We start from the raw sequence: 20,140 nt of genomic DNA, 5'->3' as shown, positions 1-20,140 counted from the left end.
CTGTGCCATGTCAATCATGACAGAATATCCAGAAAAAAAAGAAGAAGCGAGGTGGTCACTGGTCGTGCTGGTGAAGCAGCAGCGGGAAGGTAATCAACGTAAGGTGAGAGAGGTGAGGGGGAGAAATCGATGATCTTGCCGCATAGAGACGTTGAGGGAACGCTGGGTGCGTCTCTCATGTCTGGGGAGCCGAGGGACCGGTGTTCGCCGAAGCTTCCATGCGTCTTCCATATATTGGGACGGGATGTGATGGGAGAGGTGTGGTTTCAGCTGCTCAAAAGAACCGCAGACGCGAGATAAGTCGGCCTCGCGGACTGCATCAAATGGAACGCAAGACGTTGCACTTTGTCTTTTGTCAAAAAGCACGGGGGGGTGCGAGAACAGAGTTTCTTGGCATCGCTCATCAGGGCAACCTGCCGGGCGGTGAGAGAACTGCCTCTCCACAGCGCTCCACAGAGAAAGATACCCCTCGGACCCGCATTCGGTTAGCTCCCCTTGACAGACCAGGATCACCTTGTAGCTCTCTTCTCGTGCCCCTCACTTATCAACAACCATCTTCAGCCACACTTTGAAGGAAGCAAGCAGCACATGTGTAAAACAACACCGAAGAGAGATATCACAAGCCCAAACTATGCTCGACTTTGGTATTCGGCAATCGCAACGGCTTTTGAAGTGCTCTGCTCTCTCACTCCATCAGATATCCTACCTACCTTGTTCCTTACCTCCGCAACAATTCACCACCACCACCACCCTAAACCCCACAGCCACCTCAACCACCCCAAAGTTCACCCGTCCCCGTCCCTCTCCCCCCGGGCATCTCCCGTATCATTTCCTCCTATCCCTATCTCCTCTATCCCACCCTCACCCTCACTGCCGCCGCCCCAATCCCCGAGCAGCCGGGTGAAGACCAGACCCAGTACATCCTCAAGCTCAAACAGCTTCCCCTGTGGCTGTGCTCCCCATTCCCGGCTCTTCGGTGAATCTAAACAAATGCTATTCCTAACAGCTGAAAAGTCTATCCCTCTCCAAAGTGGTGGTGGCTGTGCAGTAGCTTTTCCAATCTACCTGTGATCTCAACAACGGAAACCGGACTTGATCCCGGCCGTAGACACGGGCAAACCACAAATTACCATGCAATATGGCATTCTCCATAATATCTCGTCATATCATTCTCCTTTCTGCGAGGTAAGTTGGTTGCTCATGGTTGCACACACTTTCCCAACCAACACCAAAGGTACACCACAGACAGCAACCAGCAAAAGGAGCAATACCATATCCTGATGAAACACCACCCACCACCACCACCTGCATACCACCCCTCCTTTATTCCCTCTCTCCCATCAAACCAACCCAACCAACCCTTCCAGAACATTTACTCTTGGCCCTGCAGTCCACAGAGTTACCTACCCATCTGCCCATGTTTTTTTGCGCCGTAACATCATCATCTTCGTCCACCACCACCACCACCATCTGCAGCCAGCACTCCATAAATCCCACCCCCAAACCCGACCACCCACCTCTGCAGAAGTACCCGTCCGTCCCCGTCCCTGGGGCAACTTAAACACACAAAAAGGTACAAAGATAAATTAATCGCCGACCACTTTGGTCCCCATTCGCTCACAAATCCCACGTTTTTGGTCCCCGAAAAAAAAAAACCAAAAAAAAAAAAACTAACTGTACCTTTCCTAGATGTAACCACGCGAAAGCAACTAACTCACCTAGGTGTATTGCATCTAACGTCTGTTACTCTCCAACCACCAACTGGACGAAAAAGTTGATTGCTCTAGCTTGAGGCTCTCGTAAACATCACTCTTGAGTAATGACTTATACGGTCAATCCGAAGATGACGTTTCAACAACTCTCAATTGCGTTCACAAAACCATGAATTACGTGGTGTGGCTGAAAGCTATCCCATCTTAAGGCATCAAATCCCGAATTTCCTAGGCAGCCACCACCTTTTAACATCGTCAACCAAACGCCAAGAATGTCAAGGAAAAAGCCACAAAATCATAATCTCAATGGGAATGACCGACATGTTGCCCATAGGGCGCGCTCTTGCGTAACTTTTCAAAGATCTCGACTCACAGTGGCTTTGCATGTCGCTCCACAAGGTGGTTCAAAGTTGAGTAAAGTAGCAACAGGCAGCAATCCTCATCTATTCCGCTTCACCGCAAAGTATACTCAAAGCAGTCCTCGTAAAAGTCAAGACGAAAAAACTAAAACAAAAAACAAAAAAATCTATTCGTAAACCCATCAATCATGAGAAAACAGAAACAGAGCAGAGTGTGTAAACCAACAGGTCATGACTAATTCCCCCGTCCCCCGTTCCCATCCATCCATCCCCATATACCCAAACCAACCTGTGACCTTGAAGAAAAAATAACCAATGAGTTGAATCTAAACAACCGTCCAACCAAAAGGGCCCAGGAAGGGGGTATACCTAAACGTTAAACCATCCAAGAGAAAAAACAAACAAGAAGTGAAGATCAAACAAAACCTGTCCCATATAGCCGCAAACAAATCCCAAAATAATCAAGAGGAATGAAGAACCCTTACAAAACTGGAAACTGACCACCAAAAAGGTCAAAATGTTTCTATCGCCGTGACCAAAAACAGAAAGAAAACCAAGCTGAAAAGAAACCTCCTTGCATGAGCCCTGACCAAAGAGAAGAAAGTGTCTCGCAGTCTCTCCATCGACTGGGGGAAAGTTTACCGTTGAAGAGCATATCATTTCCTCTCCAAGCTCAAACTCTGTCTTGCTTCCCCACTTCACCTTCCTATTTGAACCCTGTCAGCTTCTCTTCAACATTCCCATCCTCTGTCAAACTCACCACTTTTTATAGTCTCTCCATGTGTGTCTCTCAACGCTGTTCCGTGCCATCATAATACCCACCATAAGGCGAATCATAGTACCCAACATCACCCCCTCCGCTGCTTGCCCCGTCCCCGCCCCAGCTGGCACCCCCCCCCATGGTATAGCCCGAGGTCGTCGGGATGCCCATTGATGTCGGTGGGTAAGGGCTCATGCTGTGGCTGCTATACATGGCCTGATCCATCACGAGGTCAGACTCCCTTCTGCTCCCGCCACTGTGAGTCCGTTGCCCCGCACTGGCAGCTTCATGCCCTCGAGAGAGCATGTAGCCCATGCTGAAGCTGCCCCATGCCAGATCCCCTTCGTCCACCAACTCATCGGCACTGCGGATGCGGTAGCTACTGTCGGCATATTGCTCATTAAGGGCATCGCGTTGGTCGCGCTCCTTCTGCTCACGGGCCTTGTCCCCTGTATCACCATGTAAGTATATGCCAAGAGAGTAACAAAACGGGGTAAGACGTACTGAACTTGCGCTGAGCAATCCTATTTTGAATCCGGCGTCTCATCTCCGGGTCAGTCACGGCACTCCAGTCATCAGACTCCTTTGATCTCGGTGACGAAGACTTCTCCTTCTTGGAGCTGGTGGAACCCGAATACTTGGATGATCTTGAAGACATCTTGGCTTCTTCTGTTTCGGTGTCTGAGCCCGAGTAACTCGTGAGTTTGCTTGACTTGGACCGTTTGCTGCTGCGGCTCTTCTTCGAACTGCTGCTGGGTGTCGGTGTGTAGACGGTGCTGGCTTGAGCTCCGTCCCAGTCTACCAAGGACTCGTCAGGGTAGCTTCCCGTGTAGTCTGGGTCGATGCCCGAGTAATCTGTATCATGAGAGTATTGGTATGGGAACATTCTAAGGACTCGAAAGAAAATAATGAATAGAAAAAAACGAGTCTCACAGGTCAAACGACTGCGCTCAGAATCTCAAGATATTGGCTCAGGATCTTCAAGATGATGCTTCTGGAACGATGCTCGAGCTTGTATCTTCTGTTGCGATTCTGTGGCGTCCAGTCGGGAGATTCAAGATCTCTTATATACCAAGCTCCGTCAAGGATGATGACGATGAAGAGCCCGGTAAGGCTGTCGAGGAGGTGAGTGCCTTGAGGCCTTGATCACAAACGGTCACCAAACTCGGAATAGTAGGCCAGGGTCTCTAGGGCTTAGCGTCGACGTTGAAGGAACGAGCAAGACGATGATGACGGTATTTGCGGCGTCGGCCGTTGTACGAGGACAGCGAATCGAGGTAGGTGTAAGTCGAGGGGTGCAAGAAGGATGACACGCAAAGGGCCTGCGAAGACCGTATAAGACGGGCAATCCGAAGAGTTTAAACTGTCTTAAACCGGCACCGGTGACCAGGCCAAGAGAGCGGGTTGAAGGTCAGTAGTGGAGCGGGCTGATGATCTGGGTGTGTCTAGAGTCAAACCCTCTCGTCCTACTCCCCCTGGCACCCGTTGTGGGTTCAAGACCAAGACTCATGGCGAACGGGAGGCAGGGATGGGTAGGCGAGTGGATGGGCAAGGGTAAGGGTGGCTGCAAGTGCCAGTCAAGCAGCAGCCGTCGTTTGAGAGAGTCGAGATGCGTGTGGACACAGGCAACTGGGAGGGGGAGAGGAAGCTTGAGCCAGTGGGCTGGAGTGGAGGGGGGGCGTGTCCGGCGAGACAGACAGAGTGGTGTCTGGTCGTCGGTACCTGGTCAACGGTGAGTGGATGGGACAAGAGGAAAAAGTGACTTTGGTTGTGTTCCGCTCCCCACTCGCCTTCCCCTCCCGTTTTCACCTTGACATGGTACCTTGCCTCAAGGTAGAGCAGAGGGCGGTACGTATCTGAGCTCCCCCTGACCCATCGGCAGAGTGACGGCACTGCACCCACCCACCAAGACAACCTACCAGATAGTCCCGCTCGAGGCGAACCCAGCCTCATTCCAATGTGTGCTGTCCCTGGAGCGCTCAGACAGCTGATTAGGTAACCAGTCAAGCTGAGCGAAGACGTATTCCGCAGATACGACACTGCCCAGCAACAAGAAACGAGAAATACGATAGATAAATTGACCCGAACACCGGGCAATCGTCTATGCGCTGAATGGGAAATCTGGTGTTTCCACCTCGGCACGGGGGTCAGGTAAGACAAGCACGGGACACGATGGAAAAAGGAACAAATAGAAAGCAGAGAAGAAGTATTTTTAGGGAATTCCAGACCAATCATTGGCCCTCATGGCAGAGAACAATGAAAGAGTAGGGCATTGAGGGATCTCGCTGCCAGATCAGGGCAAAGCAAGAAGCGGGCATTGAGAAGGGCGAGCAAACTCAAGAGGGTCGGCGGTGGGTTGCTGATCAGTGACCAGCATCTGATAATGTGGAGAAAAGACCCCTCAGAACGTCCCAAGGAGGCAGGGTTTGTTGGGCGAGAGAGCGGGAGGCAGTTCCTTCCCCCACACATGCATTCGGTCACCAAACCCGGAGAAAGCTCGTTCACGGTAGGGGCAGCCTCCGGTGAGGCATCCAGGTTCTCTCATGGCAGCCTGGCTAGCATGCGTAAGAAGATGATGACTCTCTCGGCGGAGAAGGAAGAAGAGCCGGTGTGGGTTTTGCTTTTGGTCGCGTGCAGATTCTCAGGAACAAGATGGATTACTCGCAGCTGAGGTGTGCTGTGCTCCTTCTCTTCTGCCGGATGGAAGAGTTGTTGAAAGTGGGAGGACCGTTGCAGATTTGGTAATTGTATCGGTCAGCCAATCACAGGCCCCAAAATGTAGTCAATTTGGCGGGGCTTAGTACAGATAGAGTTTAGTGGGTAACGCAAGGGCAACCCTGGTCGAGGGTTTTTCGCTGCGGGACCTGCAGTGGGGTCCCTGACATCGTTGTTTGAACGACACCACAGTCAGCTCTCTCTCGCTCTCTCTCTGGTTCGCGAGGATTAACCGCATTAAGCATCAACTACCTGTCTTGCTCTTTGCCCAGAGACATTTTCCCCCTCCTAGAGGATGGGAATTCTTCCAAAACGGCACGGCATCTTGCGGAAGAAGCCCCATCGCATCTCGGGCCAACCTTCCGACCGATCGATTCGGTGACCCAAGATGATGCATTCTACAATACATCTGGTGAGGTGTTCTTCCCACAGCCTCGTCTAGGAAGGATTCAATAAACTGTGGGGTCTCTCGCTCATCAACCATTCTTCGAATGTGACTCTGACTGTTTCGGCAGCTGAGTTTCTGCTGGGGGACCAAGATATGCCTGTGCCGTTGAGTACGACGTCGAAATTATTAACGCAATTGAAGCAACCAGGCTGTGAGATCACCTGGGCGCAAGGCGTGGTGGTATCACAAAGAATGAACCACCCCAGGTCTGCCAACCCCTTGCGGCTCATATATTTTCCATCTGCTCGTGGGTGAACCGTTGCCCCTTCCCCCCACCACCGCTTGCTTTTGTGCCACAGAAGATGCATAGATGCGATACCATACCGATGGGGTTCATGAGGAATCTCCTGTCTGCGGGTGGTTGGGGGCTCTTTTTTTACCAACGATGAACCATGACACCGTTGAACCAAAAGCACTGTACAGCAGGCAGACAGATCTCTCGGTTAAGAGATATATCTTGGCAGTAAACTATGTGTAAATCTTTTTTTGCGGGCGGGAATACGGAGCATCTAGTCAACTTCCAACCCTATACGTGGATCAACATATACCGTCGTGGTGCTTAGCTTCGCTTCAGTTTCGGCAACTTGGCAGTTTGTCCCCATGATCATAGAGCCTCTTCTTCTGTCTTGTTGTTCCCTTGCAACCCTATTGCGTCGTTCGGTGTGTACAAGTTACTCCGGGAGAAATATAAGCTTAAACAGTCAAGAACAGCACTGCCACGAACAAGCGAACTTTCAAGGGACAATAGTCAATCATTGACAGCGTATCTATCTACGGATTGCCGGAGAAACCCCGCCGTGACATCCAAATGATCGCCATCGTGGCCAAGCAGTTGGTGGGGGGGTAGCATAGGATAGGATAGCTCGGGTCTCGCAAGAAGAAAAAAAGACCAATCTGTTTTATTGAGAGAGATGGAATCATCGACAGATGGTTTCTAAATCCAGAATAAATTCATGCTAGATACATCCGAGGCCGGTTGAATGGGCCCGAGAAAGAAAATAAAAAATGAGCCACCGTCCCTCCCGCGAGACACACAAGAGACCCATTGCCGCGACCATGTAGAAACAATGTTTGACTTTCGGGAAGCGGACCGCTCAGGTTGTATCTTTCAGCTGGAAGTCTTTCCCGTCCAATCGAAATTGGCAAACAACTGGTGACAGTGTGGCCGAGACGCCGCCGACGTCGTGATGTTTCCTGAATTAGATCTTTTTGTTTTTTGTTTTTGCGTTACAGTGGCCACTTGGAGAGGGTTTCGACGGTTTTTTAGTCAAACAGTGTTTAACTTGGATGCGATTTTTGGTCTCTTCTTGAAGCTAGTACTATGTCGCGGCAGTCTTCGATCCCACTCATCCCAATGATTGACTCCCAGGTAGGTACCAGTTCCATCCAATATCAATACAATATGTGCACGGGGGGTTGACACAATCCCATCCCTCCCAGCAGGCGCTACCCTGCCACTCCCCCGGGTGATACGAGAATTGGTGCGTTTTCAATTGGTAGCAACCTACCTCCTTGACACGCCATTGACCCGCTGGTCTCGTGTGAATGACTTCTCTTCTTCGCTTGGGCTCACGTGGAGGCATGTTTTTTGACCGCTCCTCAATCACCACGCATGGAAATGATTCAGAAGCGAATAGCGCTTTACCCGTGATCTGTCAGAGACATGGGATTTCTGTCTCAACTGACATGTTCGGTCGGGGAAAGGAATAAAAAAGGTGAAACGGAGCAACACTAAACCGATTCAGCTGGAACTTATCTAAATTTATCTGCGCGCCAAGGGCTCCCTTGTCTTGTGCACGACACCCCGCACTTACACCATGTTCACAAGCAAGCAAGATGATGAGAATGGCGGCGTTGTGAAGAAGATCTGATTGGATGCTATATTGGAGATAATGATATTGATAGCAGGCCGGATGCTCGACGTAACGTGCCATGAGAAGTTGCTTGCTACCAGCACTTACATGTGGTATACCGTCAATACCGATCTTGAATATGCCCGCCTACCTTCCAAGCACACCAAGACTGAAGAGACCAGATCAGCTGAACCATTGCTCCGTGTCTTGGTCTTCTTCAAACTTCCCGTCTCCCGTCCGAGGAGAACGGGCAGCCGAAGCGGCGTAGCGACAGCCGATAAGTGCCAAGACCTGGGGCGGCGCAGGAGGGTGAATGCAACTTTCAACGGTTGCGGCGGCAGTTTTCCGCGGATGCCCAACAAGCCACCCGAAGCAAGGCCGTCCGTTCCCCGATTCACCCGCTCTCTTGCTCCCCGCGTGAAGTTTCTGCTCTTTGGGGCTTAGACTTCTCAACCCCGAGACTTTTGACGATGCTTGATTTTCAGCCGCACATACAAGTTTAGCAGCAAAAGAGTCAACTTTCTCCGAAAGAAAATCCCCGCCGTGTCCCCGCGTCAAAGTCGAGCCTGGGCTGTGCTTTGCGTACAACCTGCTAGTCGACGGCCCGGATGGTGATGTGTTGGACAAATGGTGGTCCGCCGTTGAGTAGCCTTCGGGGTGTGTTGATCCGTTCGAATCACGATCCCGCTCCTTCGCAGGCTTGCCCACACCCTCCGAGAACAACAACGCCTGTTTTCAGATCAGGTACCGGTGCATCCACAGCCTCAACAGGCATGGTCCTGCCCCAAGCCTCGAGAGATAGCACCAAACTCGCCGTCTCTGTAGTATTCGCTGTGATGTAACCACTTCATCAACTCGAGATGAATAATAGCTCACTCGGATGGATTGTACCCCGAAGCAAGTTTCTTCCGCATGGTCTGGGTAGCTTAGCAGACACCCTCAAGAGTGATATACCATACCCTTCTGGTCACCGAAAAGCTCTGATCTCATAGGTGTCTTGAAAGTGGGCATCCTGCGGCGAAAGAATTGGCGATGACCGAGGTTCCGTGGATAGACCTAACACCTCCATATGCAGGTACACGGGGGAAAGAAAGTCCATGGCCAGAACAGGTGGTGTTGGCGTTCGCCCCAAGGCCGGTTCGAACAGATTCAAGGTCTCCGTTTGGTCCTCCTCTCGAAGCCCAGAGGAAACAATGCAATCTCCTCCACCGGTTATTCCGTCCTTCCTGATCGGTGCGTGTCGATGTATTGGCATGTCTGGTCGTATCGTAGGGGCAAATCGTTGCCTCGTTGCCGTGTGTGGCACTTTCCATGATCCGACTATGACCTCGCCAAAAACCTCAGTCCATCCTGCTCTCTTTCTCCTGGCCCGTTCTGAAGCTTGATACCACTTTGTGTTGCAGTGACGAGAAGGCGTGCAGATGTATCCCGAAGAGGTTTAGCCCGCGGCGTTCGAAATGATGACAACCAGGTTTCCAACCCAGTTGGTCAAAGTTCCTTCTGGCCGACCAAACTCTCCTCTACCCCCCCTCTCGTAAGAGGAACCCAATTGATGGTTCATTCATTTGCTTTGCTGATCCAGAGTGAGCGCGAGCGGTTGCGAGATCGGTCGAGGGACTGAGTGCTGCTGCTGCTGCTGCCTGTCTGCTGCTGGCAACCCTCGGGGTTCATCCTTCCCCCCACGACTCAACAAGTTACGTCAGTGTAAATGACTGCCATGGCGAGCAAAAGAAGGTAGCGACGGTGACGATGGTGGACGACGAAGCAAGGTCGGAAAGCGAAGACTGGCCGCGTAAGTGTGCTTGCCGTTGGGGTCGGGTCGAGCCCTTCTCTTATGTAAGGTGCATTTTCTCGTTGCCTGGTGTTGGCGTAAGTCGCAGGTCGCAAAAGCTCTGCTCAGCCCTGCTGGTGCGGCCGCTAGGATATAAGTATTCTCATCCCCCTCATGGATGTTCTACCAGTCATTTCGTGTTCGGCCTCATCACGGCGTCTTTTTTTTGATTCTGAAGCCTGGAAGACTGGTGAATTGGGCGTGTTTTTGAACCTAAGGTTGCAGTGTGCTTCCTGTTTGAGTTAATTGGGGTCCCAAGGCCCCTCCATGACCCATTAGTAAAGGCTGACAATGCAGTGGAAAGTCGGACACCGACCACCAAGCATTCGCGTCCCCCGTGGTTCGAATGCGGAAGGTGCTGTCGAAAGCCCTTTTGCCAAAATGCTGGAATGGAAGATCGCACTCCTGTTCCCATATCCTGTTGCATTCACAACCCTTACCCAGATTGCGATACTCGTACTCGTTCCCATCATCAGTCACCAGCTGCTAGACCAATATATCAAGCTCCGTCAGGATCCGAGTTGACGGTGGAGATATCCTACAGAGATAGGCCGCTGGCGGTCGGGTATAGAATGTCTAATTCTATTAATGTACAAGTTTTACAATTGTGACGAGACCGTCTCTCAGGCCACCCATCCAGATGCGCCATCAAGAGAGCAATACTCTTAATAGAGACCCTGAGCTTCTCTCCGGGCCTTCCGCTCGGCAACACCCCGCTTGAAGCGGACCTCGGCCCGTCTTCTCTCACCGCCATCCACCTTGTGTCCTCTCTTGTCTTCCCACATGCCCTCCGTCACCTTGAGCACAGCTGCCCTACCACCCTTCAGTGGTAGAACATATGGACCTGTGATCTTGTCGACACCCCTGACTTTGAAACCCTTCGCCCTGACCTGTTGGCTGAGCGGGAGATCTTCCACCTCCTTGCCCTCAGGCACGTTGACCACATATCGTAACCTCAACTCTGGGCTCTTGACCTTCTCCACCAGCTTCAAAATAGCTTTGCCGCCCTTGACATACTTCAAGTCACCACCAATGCCGTACTCTCCCCTCGCAAACTTGTCCCGCCACCTTAGCAGATACCGCCGTGAGCGTGGTGGTTCCACACCGAGCTCCCTCAGTTGTTCAGAAGTTAAGCTGAAAAGTGAATCCCATGAGGGAAATTTGGAGGCGTGTGATTTAAGATCGCGGCCGATCAGGGTGAGGAAGGTCTGGACATTGGGGACGAATGGTGTAGGATTCGGGATCCATGTCTTGGGTTTTGGAACAGGTGATGGGGCGGCTTCGGCGGATTGTGAGGATGTCGTCGCAGAGAAGGCTCTGAGTCCGTGGACAGCGGTCGAAACACCAACCGGGGCAGCAGCGGCAGGTCGGAGCAGGAGCCCGAAGGCAGAATGGAGTCGTAGCGAATTCATGTGCGCTGTTGAGAGAATTAGGAGGCTGGACTGGTTGGTTCATAGTACCAGGGAGGTGCTGTGGCGGCGGGGGAACTAACCTATGGAACAACTCCTCCTGACATTCGGTTCTAGTATGTGGTCTCGCCCGGTCGAGATAGCCTCAAGGGTCCTTTGGCGGCAGTCAATCACTTCCTCTCGTCGGTCGAATGCGCTCCATGGAGTCGAAAGTTTTTCCGTTCAACTGCCATGCAAGGTCCCAGCGCACAGACCACAATCTGATCTTGGCAGGCGGCACTGGTTGGAGGGGTCAAAGCATGAGCCAATCACCGAGCTCCAATCTCAACTTATGGTGGGGTCTTCCACTTGCAAGGCTGCAATTCAACCACTGGGACTGATATGGCACTTATAAGCTACCGCCCCCCCTCGACCTGCCTGGCTCTCCTCGTTTGACCCAACACTCCTCCAGATCCTGCATAACCTTTCATCCCAGCGACCTTGCCAGTCCACGATTCGATCCTTTCAGCCATCACATCGTGAAAGCTGCTCCAGCCAGCTATATGTCCATCCCAGCTAGAAGACGACATCAGCTTGGTAATCGGTTTTATATCACCCTTGACCTTTTGCTCTCGCATAGGCAACCAACGTCGCTCACATACCTGGACATATTCTCGAGACTACCCAGTCCGGCAAACAGTTGTCCACACGTGAGCTTGACAATACACCGTTTTATACTCCTCATGTCACTAACCTGCCGTAGATCTGATATTCCATGGAAATTTACCAGGTGGCAGCAACCTTTTCATCGGAAGCTGCCCCCTCCTTATGTAGGGGTGGGCAGTAACTTATCTCTCGTCACTCATCTTGGAAGAATGCCCCCAAAGGCCAGCCGAAGGGCGCAAAGCTTGGCTGCGAGAAGGTCAAGGAAATCATCCTCCGCGGAAGATGCTGCCAACGAAGGCGAAAATGTTGCAGCGTTTCTGACGCAGCTTCGGTCCGCCCCTCTGTCGGTCCCCAAGGATCAGCAGGGCTCAGAACATCCTGCAAAACGGGCCAAGACATCACGCCATGGTGTGATAACAGTAGCACGGGAATCTCTGTCGCTTCTCATTACCGACGCACCAGATTTCGACTACAATGGACTGAGCACATCCCGAGATGTCAGCAATATCATCGCCTTGCAGGTCTTCACTGCCCAATCGGCTCAGATATTCGTCCCTTCGTCCGATTTGCAACTGATAATTGGACCTCGGACAAAATCCCGAAACTCAAACTTTCATCTCTCGTTCCGGCTACAAGGCGATGAAATATCCCCAACCTTGAGACCAGCGTTGGAGGTGGCTCATACTCAAGGTGTCGATCCCGGCGATGAAGGATGTCTGTGGACCGCTGTGGCCATGTCCATCCAGCAGAGCGGTCCAGGCCTCCGTCTTGAGGTCTCAATTGAGGTCAGATGGAATGAACAAGTTACAGTTTGGAGCAGCAAAAGGGCTGCCACATCGCCACAGGAGACGCTTCGAAATATCGTGTTTTCGACATGGTACCCGGAGCTGGCCCTGCCCAAGGATAAATTATCCTCGCTTTCATGGTCGCCTCAAGACTTTTACGAGGCTGCATGTGTCCCAGACAAGCAAAGCTTCGATGCAGAGGTCTCAAAAATGGAGGTCCCACGGTTAGAGGCAAAACTGTACCCATTCCAGCAGAGAGCCGTCCAGTGGTTGCTAAAGCGGGAGGGTGTACGGTGGTCTCAAGATGCACACAACGGCGTGGGCGGTGTCGTGCCAAATCTGCCGTCAGATTCGACCGAGTTACCAATTTCTTGGTCGAAGGCTCATGATGTTGATGGCAACACGATCTATTTGAGCCCCCTGATCGGTGCGGTCACAACAGATACCGGTTTATTTGAGGCTCTGGAGGGACCCCCCGGCGGGATTCTCGCTGAAGAAATGGGTCTCGGGAAGACGCTGGAAGTCATCAGCCTGATGCTTTTGCATCCTCGCCCGGAAACCAATGTCATGGTCTACGACCACTTTCTAGGGAGGGAGCTACTTGCATCATCGGCAACACTGATCGTCACGCCTACTACGCTGCTTGATCAGTGGCTTTCGGAGATTCAACGTCACGCACCATCTCTCAACGTACTGTTCTATCCTGGAATCAGAAAAGCATCCAAAGAAGGCCAAGAACTCTCAGCAGAGTACCTTGCTCAGCAGGATGTTGTAGTCACAACGTACGAGGTGCTAAGAACTGAAATATGGGCAGCTTCTGACGAGCCTGTGCGATCGATGCGGAACGCGAAACAATATGAATCGGTCAAGTCCCCTCTTGTACAGGTCTCTTGGTGGCGAGTGTGCATCGACGAGGCCCAGATGGTGGAAAACTGGAGTACCAACGCAGCGCAACTGGCTCGTCGAATTCCAAGGATTAATGCTTGGGGGGTAACTGGTACGCCAGTGAAGGACGATATCCAAAAGGATCTCCGTGGTCTTCTTCTGTTCCTCCGTTACGACCTCTTTGCAGTCCCTGGCAAGGTATGGAATCTCATCTCAAGGCGAGATAAGCAGTCATTCCGAGAGCTATTTCGACTTCTGTCTATGCGCCACACAAAATCCATGGTCAAGAGCGAGATCAAGATCCCGCCTCAGAAGCGCTATGTCATCACGATGCCTTTTACTGCTGTCGAGGAACAGCATTATCAGAGTCTTTTCGAGGAACTGACGGCTAGTTGCGGTCTTGATAGGCAAGGCAACCCGCTGAGTGATGATTGGGACCCTGAAGATCCCGCTGTCCAGAATGCTATGCGTGTAGCTCTCGATCGACTTCGTCAGACAGCTTTGCATCCCGAGGTGGGGAGTCGGAATCGTCGAGCGTTGGGCCAAAAGTCTGCGCCTATGCGGACGGTCATGGAGGTTCTGGAAGCCATGCTGGAACAGAGTGAGGCAGCCATGAGGACCGACCAACGTAACCTGCTTCAGTGGCAGCTCGCACGTGGACAAATCCTAGCATGTCAGAAGCGGGTGAGAGATGCGTTGGCTTTGTGGAAGGAGGTGCTGAATAAGGCCAATGGCTGGGTTGCAGAATGTCATCAACAGTTTAGACAAGCTCAGGAGGAGGCACGCAAAGCACGAAAGCCTCGCAACCCGACATCAGAGAGTGATGACGATGAAGAGACTGATGAGGGGGAGCGTGAGGAGTTTTGGTCTGCTCAGGTCGGTGAGGCTCGACGCAGGTTGCGTTCTGCTTTGGAGGTACAGCATGCTGCTGTGTTCTTCTGTGGAAATGCATACTTTACGATCAAGACAGATGAGACGTCGACTGTGAAGGACTCGGATGAGTTCAAAGAGCTGGAGAAGCTCGAGGTGGAAAGCTATGACCGCGCCAAAGAGATCAGAAAGGAGATTCTTCAAGAGGTGTGTCATCACAACTCTGCTTCTTCCGGAAAAAGTGGGATCTGACTAACACAACCTTCAGAGCCACAAGAAGGCTACCAAGCTAATGGAGCACTTGGCTCATCGGGCTGCCGAGCAAAATTTTGCCGAGATCCCTGAATTCAAGCCTCCCAGTCAATCGGGACTCGAGACGAGCAGAATCGTCGATGCCTTGACAGACATCGGCGGGGCTTTGGACGAACAAGCAAACCAGATAGATGAATGGCGAGAGCACGTTATTCAGCTTCTTCTCAAACCGCTGGTCGACGAAGATAACGACGAGGTCACTGGTGAAGAGTACGAGCAATCGACCAAGCTCCAAGACGAGATTCTTGTCTATCTTCAAGTCCTCCGCACCGCTCTTGCTGACCGGTCAGCCGCGGTAACTGGACAGAAGAACTTTTTGGTGGAACATGAGACCAAAGTTGCTGCTCGGATGGCGGCTGAGGGAGACGGACCTTTTCCCGAAAAGCTCCTCCAGCTTCTTGCTGAGAGCCAGGCTATCAAGCCTCCTTTTGTTGAGGGGCAGGCACTCAGTTCATTGAGAGGGGTGGTATCAGAGCTGCGAGGTTTGACTCTGAAGCTGAGACAAGACACGGCTTCAGGAAGTGCAAGGGCTGCTGCCGAGCTTGAGATTGCCGATGCACTGCTCAAGTCGACAACTAGTCACCAGAATGACCAGGCGAAGGCTGTTGCGTCCATGGAGAAGGAGACAGAAAAGTGCATGGATACGCTCAATGCTCGGTTGGCCTTTTATCGTCAGCTTCAAGAGGTTTCCGATATGGTCGGTGATTATGAGGGCTCTAGAGAGGAGGGACCTCTTCAGACGGCGCTTCGGACGGCGGACAAGCAAGTGCAGACTTTGCAGGGGAAGCTTGCAGCTGCTGAAGCCAAGCATAGATACTGTAAGTCCCTTCATCATGACTATATGTCGAATCTCTAGCTAACACTGTTCGTAGTGATCCACCTGAAAGACACAGAATCAGGCTCCGAAGAGTCCAAGACGTGCATCATCTGCCAATCCACCTTCTCGATCGGAGTTTTGACGGTATGCGGCCACCAATTCTGCAAAGAATGCATAACTCTCTGGTGGAAAGCCCACAGAAAGTGCCCCGTCTGCAAGAGGCAGCTCAACTCCAACAACCTCCACGACATAAGTCTCAAACCTCAGGAACTCAAACTCCATCCCGAGTCAACAACAACAGCCCCTGCTCCTTCGTCCAGTCCCAACGATCAGCCCTCATCCTCCTCCTCCCCCACCAGTCCATCCCAACCCACAACAACAATCTACAGCACCTTCAACCCAGAAAAGCTTTCCCAAATCAAATCCATCGACCTCCCTTCCTTCGGGCCCTCATACACAACCAAAGTCGACACCCTCCTCCGGCATCTCCTCTGGCTCCGGAGTTCGGACCCCGGAGCGAAATCAATCATCTTTTCCCAATACAAGGAATTCCTCGAAGTCCTCGCTCTTGCTTGCAAGAGGTATCACATAGGGTACACCTCCTTCGACAAACCCAACGGCACCACCTCCTTCAAATCCGACCCTTCCGTTGAAGTCTTTTTATTATCCGCGCGAGCACACTCTTCGGGGTTGAATCTAGTCAACGCAAGCCATGTTTTCATCTGTGAACCAATGCTCAACACTGCGCTTGAACTGCAGGCGATAGCAAGGGTGGACAGGATCGGGCAGGAGCAGGAGACGACGGTGTGGTTGTATCTGGTGGAGGGGACGGTCGAGGAGGGGATATATGATTTGAGTGTGAGGAAGAGGTTAGAGCATATTGGGGGTGGGGGGGGACAACAGCAGCAGGATGATGATAATGGCAAGAAGGGCAAAGGAAAGGGAAAGAGGGCTGGGACAGTGGTGGCGGTGGTGGATTTGGAAGAGGCGGATAGGTTGGAGATGCAGCAGGCTAAGCTGGGGAGGTTGATGGGGAGGGACGGGGTTATTGCGGGGGAGGTGGTGGAGGGGGAGGATTTGTGGAGCTGTTTGTTTGGGCATTTGAAGAGGGGGCAGCAGCAGGGGACTGATAGACAGTTGGTGGAGGATCCGGTGACGAGGGGGTTTTTGGCTGCCGAGGCGGCGGAGGGGAGGATGGCCATTAGGAACGGCGAGGGGAGGGCGTAAGTAAGCGGTAGAAGACTAGCGTGATGTTTATGATTGATGAGTATGAGGAACGTTTCTCCACGGCAATATATGGGTTCACAGACTTCGAAAATAAAACGAAGGGATAACTTCCGGCCATACCAAACGTTTGTTCTGAAGAAGCGCTCTTGGCTATGCAATTTACCGACAGACACGACCAAACAAAAAACCAGAATCGTATCTACATCTACCATATCCAACCCCCGCTCTTCTCCCGAAACAGATCAGACCAGAGAACCCCAACTAAAACTCCCTTCCAAGCATAGCTAAACCCAGAAAATTAGAAGTTACCGGCCAACCCCCTCTCCCTCGTCACCGGCCTGCTACTGTGATCCGTCAACCCCATCACCGGCCCACCGCCCACTGCATTCCCATACCCCTGAATGGGCAAATGACTCCCGCTACTCTCCCCCCCGCCCTCCTCCATCTCGCTCGCCCCGACATACCTCATGTCCCCCGTCCCATTCCCATCCCCATTCCCATATCCATTCCCATTCACCACCTGCCCCCCATTCCCCTCAAACCCCATCCCTTTTTCTCTTGGGTTGTGCAAATTCAAGTTTGGCTGCGTCTTGATCGCAGGCCAGAGATCAACCACAAAGCTAAACACGTACGCCGAAAAGATAAAAGCAATAACCCACTCCAACACCGCGCCGGCGTTGTAGTGCTGGGTGAATGTGCATGACACAAAAGCGATCGCTAGCAAGATTTCCAGAATGACAAATGTTAGTTTGATCCAGAAGGATGTGGAGAGTTGGTGGTGGTGTTTATAGTCTATCACATCACACAAGGTCAGTAACCTGAAAGTGGAGGGAAAGGAAGGGCAAAGAAAGGGGAGGAGGGGGGCGTACGTTGACCTAACCGCTGATACTCCCAACAAATAAAAATCGCCGACAGCACATACCCCCCAATAAACAGCAGCAAAAAAATATTGTGCAGCTTCGGGTACCTCGCCGTGTCGAACACCGAGAGCAAAATCAACCCGACAGTTCCAATGATTGCGAACCCGATGGTGAGAAAGGCGAGGACTGTCTCCGTCCGGGTTTGGTTGGGGACCAACCGGCCTTTGTGGCGGAGGTAGTAATCTGCCGCGAAGGAGATGTCGAGGAAAACAGTGGTGAGGACGCAGCCGGTGATGAAGAGGGGCTTTAGTGTTGAGGCGCCGACGTCGGAGATGTAGGCTATTTGTTGGGAGGCTGCCATGGAGGGGTAGTGCGCTCGGGAGACGGGGGGGACGAGCCAGTGGATGAGGAGGGCGAGGAGGGTGGCTAGCCAGATGAGGCCTGCGAGGATGGGGTAGAGGTAGTAGGAGAGGTAGGGGAGGTGGCGCATTTTGGGCGGTTGTGAGTGGTGAGCGGTCTAGTGCTATGGGACAGTGGTAGTGTGTGTGTGTGTGTGTGTGTGTGTGTGTGTTGTTTGTTTGTTTGATATGTGGTGCCTCCAAGTGTTGGTTGGTGTTGACGACCTCGCCTCAACAATAAACGAGGGTGACACTCTGAATAGTGAGTGGGAAAAAAAGCTGGGATGAAAAATCAAGAGGTGGGAACCAAGGCGATTCAATACGGGACCAGAGAGAAAAGCAAAAAAAAAAAAAAAAAAAAACCGAGGAGACACAACGCGGCTATGGGGGTACCATCGTCTTCTTAGCTGTATTATAAGCCGTGTTCCCATCATCGGCATTGCTTGCTTGCGTGTTCAAAAAAGGCCGGAGTTAAGGGTCAGACAAGAGAGAGACGTGCTGCCAGCCTGTGTTTTCTTCTCCTATCTCTCGAAACCTCTTCTGTCGGGAACACGGGAAGCTGCAAGTCCGAACTGGCTATCAAAGTGGTGGTGTAACAGGGACATGAGTTGACAGGAGCATGACCAGATGGTTCGTTGCCGGTTTGCGTGACGTCAGGAAGGGCCATGCTGGTGAGGTGACGCAGTGACTCCAGCGGCGCTGCAGTGTGGACCCTTCCAACGGGCGGAGGGGGGAGGGGGCTCTGCCGGTTTATAGTGGGCTTGGCGGATCGAAAGATACAGCAGACCCCTGTCAACGCTTTGTCACCCGTCCTTCACCGCCCTAATGGAATCAACACCTTCCCCACACACAGACGGCCACTGCAAGGCTGAACTCCAGATTGACCTTCCAGATTGACTTTCCAACAGCCCACGATACATACTGACCACAACCTCACCTCACCACCGCCACCGCGACCATGGCCGTCTCCCCCCTAGTCCACCCCCCCCAACCATCCCTCAGCTCCCCTCACAAACGCCAACCCCCCTCCTCTCAACAAACCTCCAGCAATGGCACCCCAAGCGGTGCTCCCCTCTCAGCAGCCAAACCAATCCTCCCCCTCCCCCGACAAGACCCCTCCTCCTCCACCACCCCCCCTCCCTCCCTCACCCTCGACCCAATCGAACAAATGAACGAGCTCGAAAAGCGCAAATACGTCAAAGGCCGCAAACTAGGTGAAGGCACCTACGCCAACGTCTACTTGGGGCACTCCCGCTCCGACCCAACCTCCCTCGTCGCCATCAAAAAGATAAAAGTCCAAGCCCAATACAACGACGGCCTCGCCCCCGACGCCGTCCGAGAGCTCAAGCACCTCCAAGAACTCCGCGGCCACCCAAACATCATCCAGCTCTACTCCGTCTTCTCCTCCAAAGACCAAAACTTGAATCTAGTACTCGAGTACCTCCCCCTCGGGGACCTGGAAATGCTCATCAAGGACGTCGACAGGGTCCGGTACGGCGCGGGGGATATAAAAGCCTGGATGGGCATGCTCACGAGAGCGGTCTGGTTCTGCCACGAGAATTACGTCTTGCACAGGGATATCAAACCAAACAATTTACTCATCGCCGCTGATGGGGAGGTCAAGCTCGCTGATTTCGGTCTGGCGAGGGGGTTCTCCGATCCGGGGTGGAGGATGACGGCCACGGTCATCACCCGCTGGTACCGCCCTCCTGAGCTCCTCTTTGGCGCAAGGCACTACTCGGGCGCGGTGGATATATGGTCTGTGGGCATGGTGTTCGCCGAGCTGATCATTCGAACCGCGTATCTCCCGGGCAACACAGAGGTGGAACAGATCGCGCTGATCTGCAAGCAGATTGGGACGCCGACGGAGGATAACTGGCCGGGCGTGACGCAGTTGAGCCAGTATACCGTCCCCAGCGAGGTGACGCCTGTGTGGGGAAAAGAGGCGTACATGGGACGGTTCGGGGCGGTGGGGTCGGAGGGGGTGGATTTGTTGGTCAAGACGTTGGCGTTGGATCCGAAGAAGAGGATCACGGCCAGGGAGATGCTGGAGCACAGGTGGTGGAGGACAGAGCCGAAGCCGACGAGAAAGGAAGATTTGCCGAGGAAGAGCGGGGGGGGGGAAGAAAAGATGGGGGCGGATTTGAAGAGGAGGAATGGGGTTTTGGAGGGGGAGGATAGGGGGAGCAAAGTGGCGAGGAAGCTGGATTTTGGGGCTATGAAATAAGGAGACAGGATGAATACGAAAATATCG

The 20,140-nt window shown here is 52.6% G+C and overlaps 5 protein-coding genes across 5 annotated transcripts; 2 read left to right on the top strand and 3 right to left on the bottom strand.

Moving 5' to 3' along the window:
• Nucleotides 1–2,277: 2,277 nt before the first annotated feature.
• On the bottom strand, nucleotides 2,278–5,531 carry QC764_205977 (uncharacterized protein). Its single transcript, XM_062944303.1, has 4 exons — nucleotides 4,751–5,531; nucleotides 3,336–3,686; nucleotides 2,894–3,280; nucleotides 2,278–2,777 (listed from the first exon to the last, which is right to left on the bottom strand). Exons 1-4 carry the CDS (start codon nucleotides 5,064–5,066, stop codon nucleotides 2,770–2,772), a joined length of 1,062 nt encoding a protein of 353 aa, XP_062803117.1. The 5' UTR covers nucleotides 5,067–5,531; the 3' UTR covers nucleotides 2,278–2,769.
• A 4,767-nt stretch (nucleotides 5,532–10,298) lies between these two features.
• On the bottom strand, nucleotides 10,299–11,289 carry FYV4 (telomere length regulation protein; the record flags this gene model as incomplete). The annotated part of the gene is made up of 2 exons (XM_062944302.1): nucleotides 10,299–11,095; nucleotides 11,262–11,289. The coding sequence occupies 2 exons, from the start codon at nucleotides 11,287–11,289 to the stop codon at nucleotides 10,344–10,346; spliced, it is 780 nt and encodes a 259-aa protein (XP_062803116.1). The 3' UTR covers nucleotides 10,299–10,343.
• On the top strand, nucleotides 11,160–16,628 carry QC764_205960 (uncharacterized protein; the record flags this gene model as incomplete). Its single annotated transcript, XM_062944301.1, has 6 exons — nucleotides 11,160–11,421; nucleotides 11,483–11,776; nucleotides 11,830–14,479; nucleotides 14,541–15,402; nucleotides 15,457–16,396; nucleotides 16,487–16,628. The coding sequence occupies exons 3-6, from the start codon at nucleotides 11,942–11,944 to the stop codon at nucleotides 16,626–16,628; spliced, it is 4,482 nt and encodes a 1,493-aa protein (XP_062803115.1). The 5' UTR covers nucleotides 11,160–11,421; nucleotides 11,483–11,776; nucleotides 11,830–11,941.
• A 298-nt stretch (nucleotides 16,629–16,926) lies between these two features.
• Nucleotides 16,927–18,585, bottom strand: QC764_205950 (uncharacterized protein; the record flags this gene model as incomplete). The annotated part of the gene is made up of 2 exons (XM_062944300.1): nucleotides 17,498–18,585; nucleotides 16,927–17,420 (listed from the first exon to the last, which is right to left on the bottom strand). The coding sequence occupies exons 1-2, from the start codon at nucleotides 17,976–17,978 to the stop codon at nucleotides 16,927–16,929; spliced, it is 975 nt and encodes a 324-aa protein (XP_062803114.1). The 5' UTR covers nucleotides 17,979–18,585.
• Nucleotides 18,586–18,844: 259 nt separating this feature from the next.
• KIN28 (TFIIH complex serine/threonine-protein kinase subunit kin28) lies at nucleotides 18,845–20,113 on the top strand (the record flags this gene model as incomplete). Its single annotated transcript, XM_062944299.1, has 1 exon — nucleotides 18,845–20,113. One exon carries the CDS (start codon nucleotides 18,845–18,847, stop codon nucleotides 20,111–20,113), a length of 1,269 nt encoding a protein of 422 aa, XP_062803113.1.
• Nucleotides 20,114–20,140: the final 27 nt, after the last annotated feature.

This window comes from Podospora pseudoanserina, chromosome 2, assembly GCF_035222485.1.
Source record: "Podospora pseudoanserina strain CBS 124.78 chromosome 2, whole genome shotgun sequence".
Lineage (NCBI taxonomy): Eukaryota > Fungi > Ascomycota > Sordariomycetes > Sordariales > Podosporaceae > Podospora > Podospora pseudoanserina.
The sequence above is the reverse complement of the archived record's forward strand: the minus strand, read 5'-3'. Positions and strand labels throughout refer to the sequence as shown.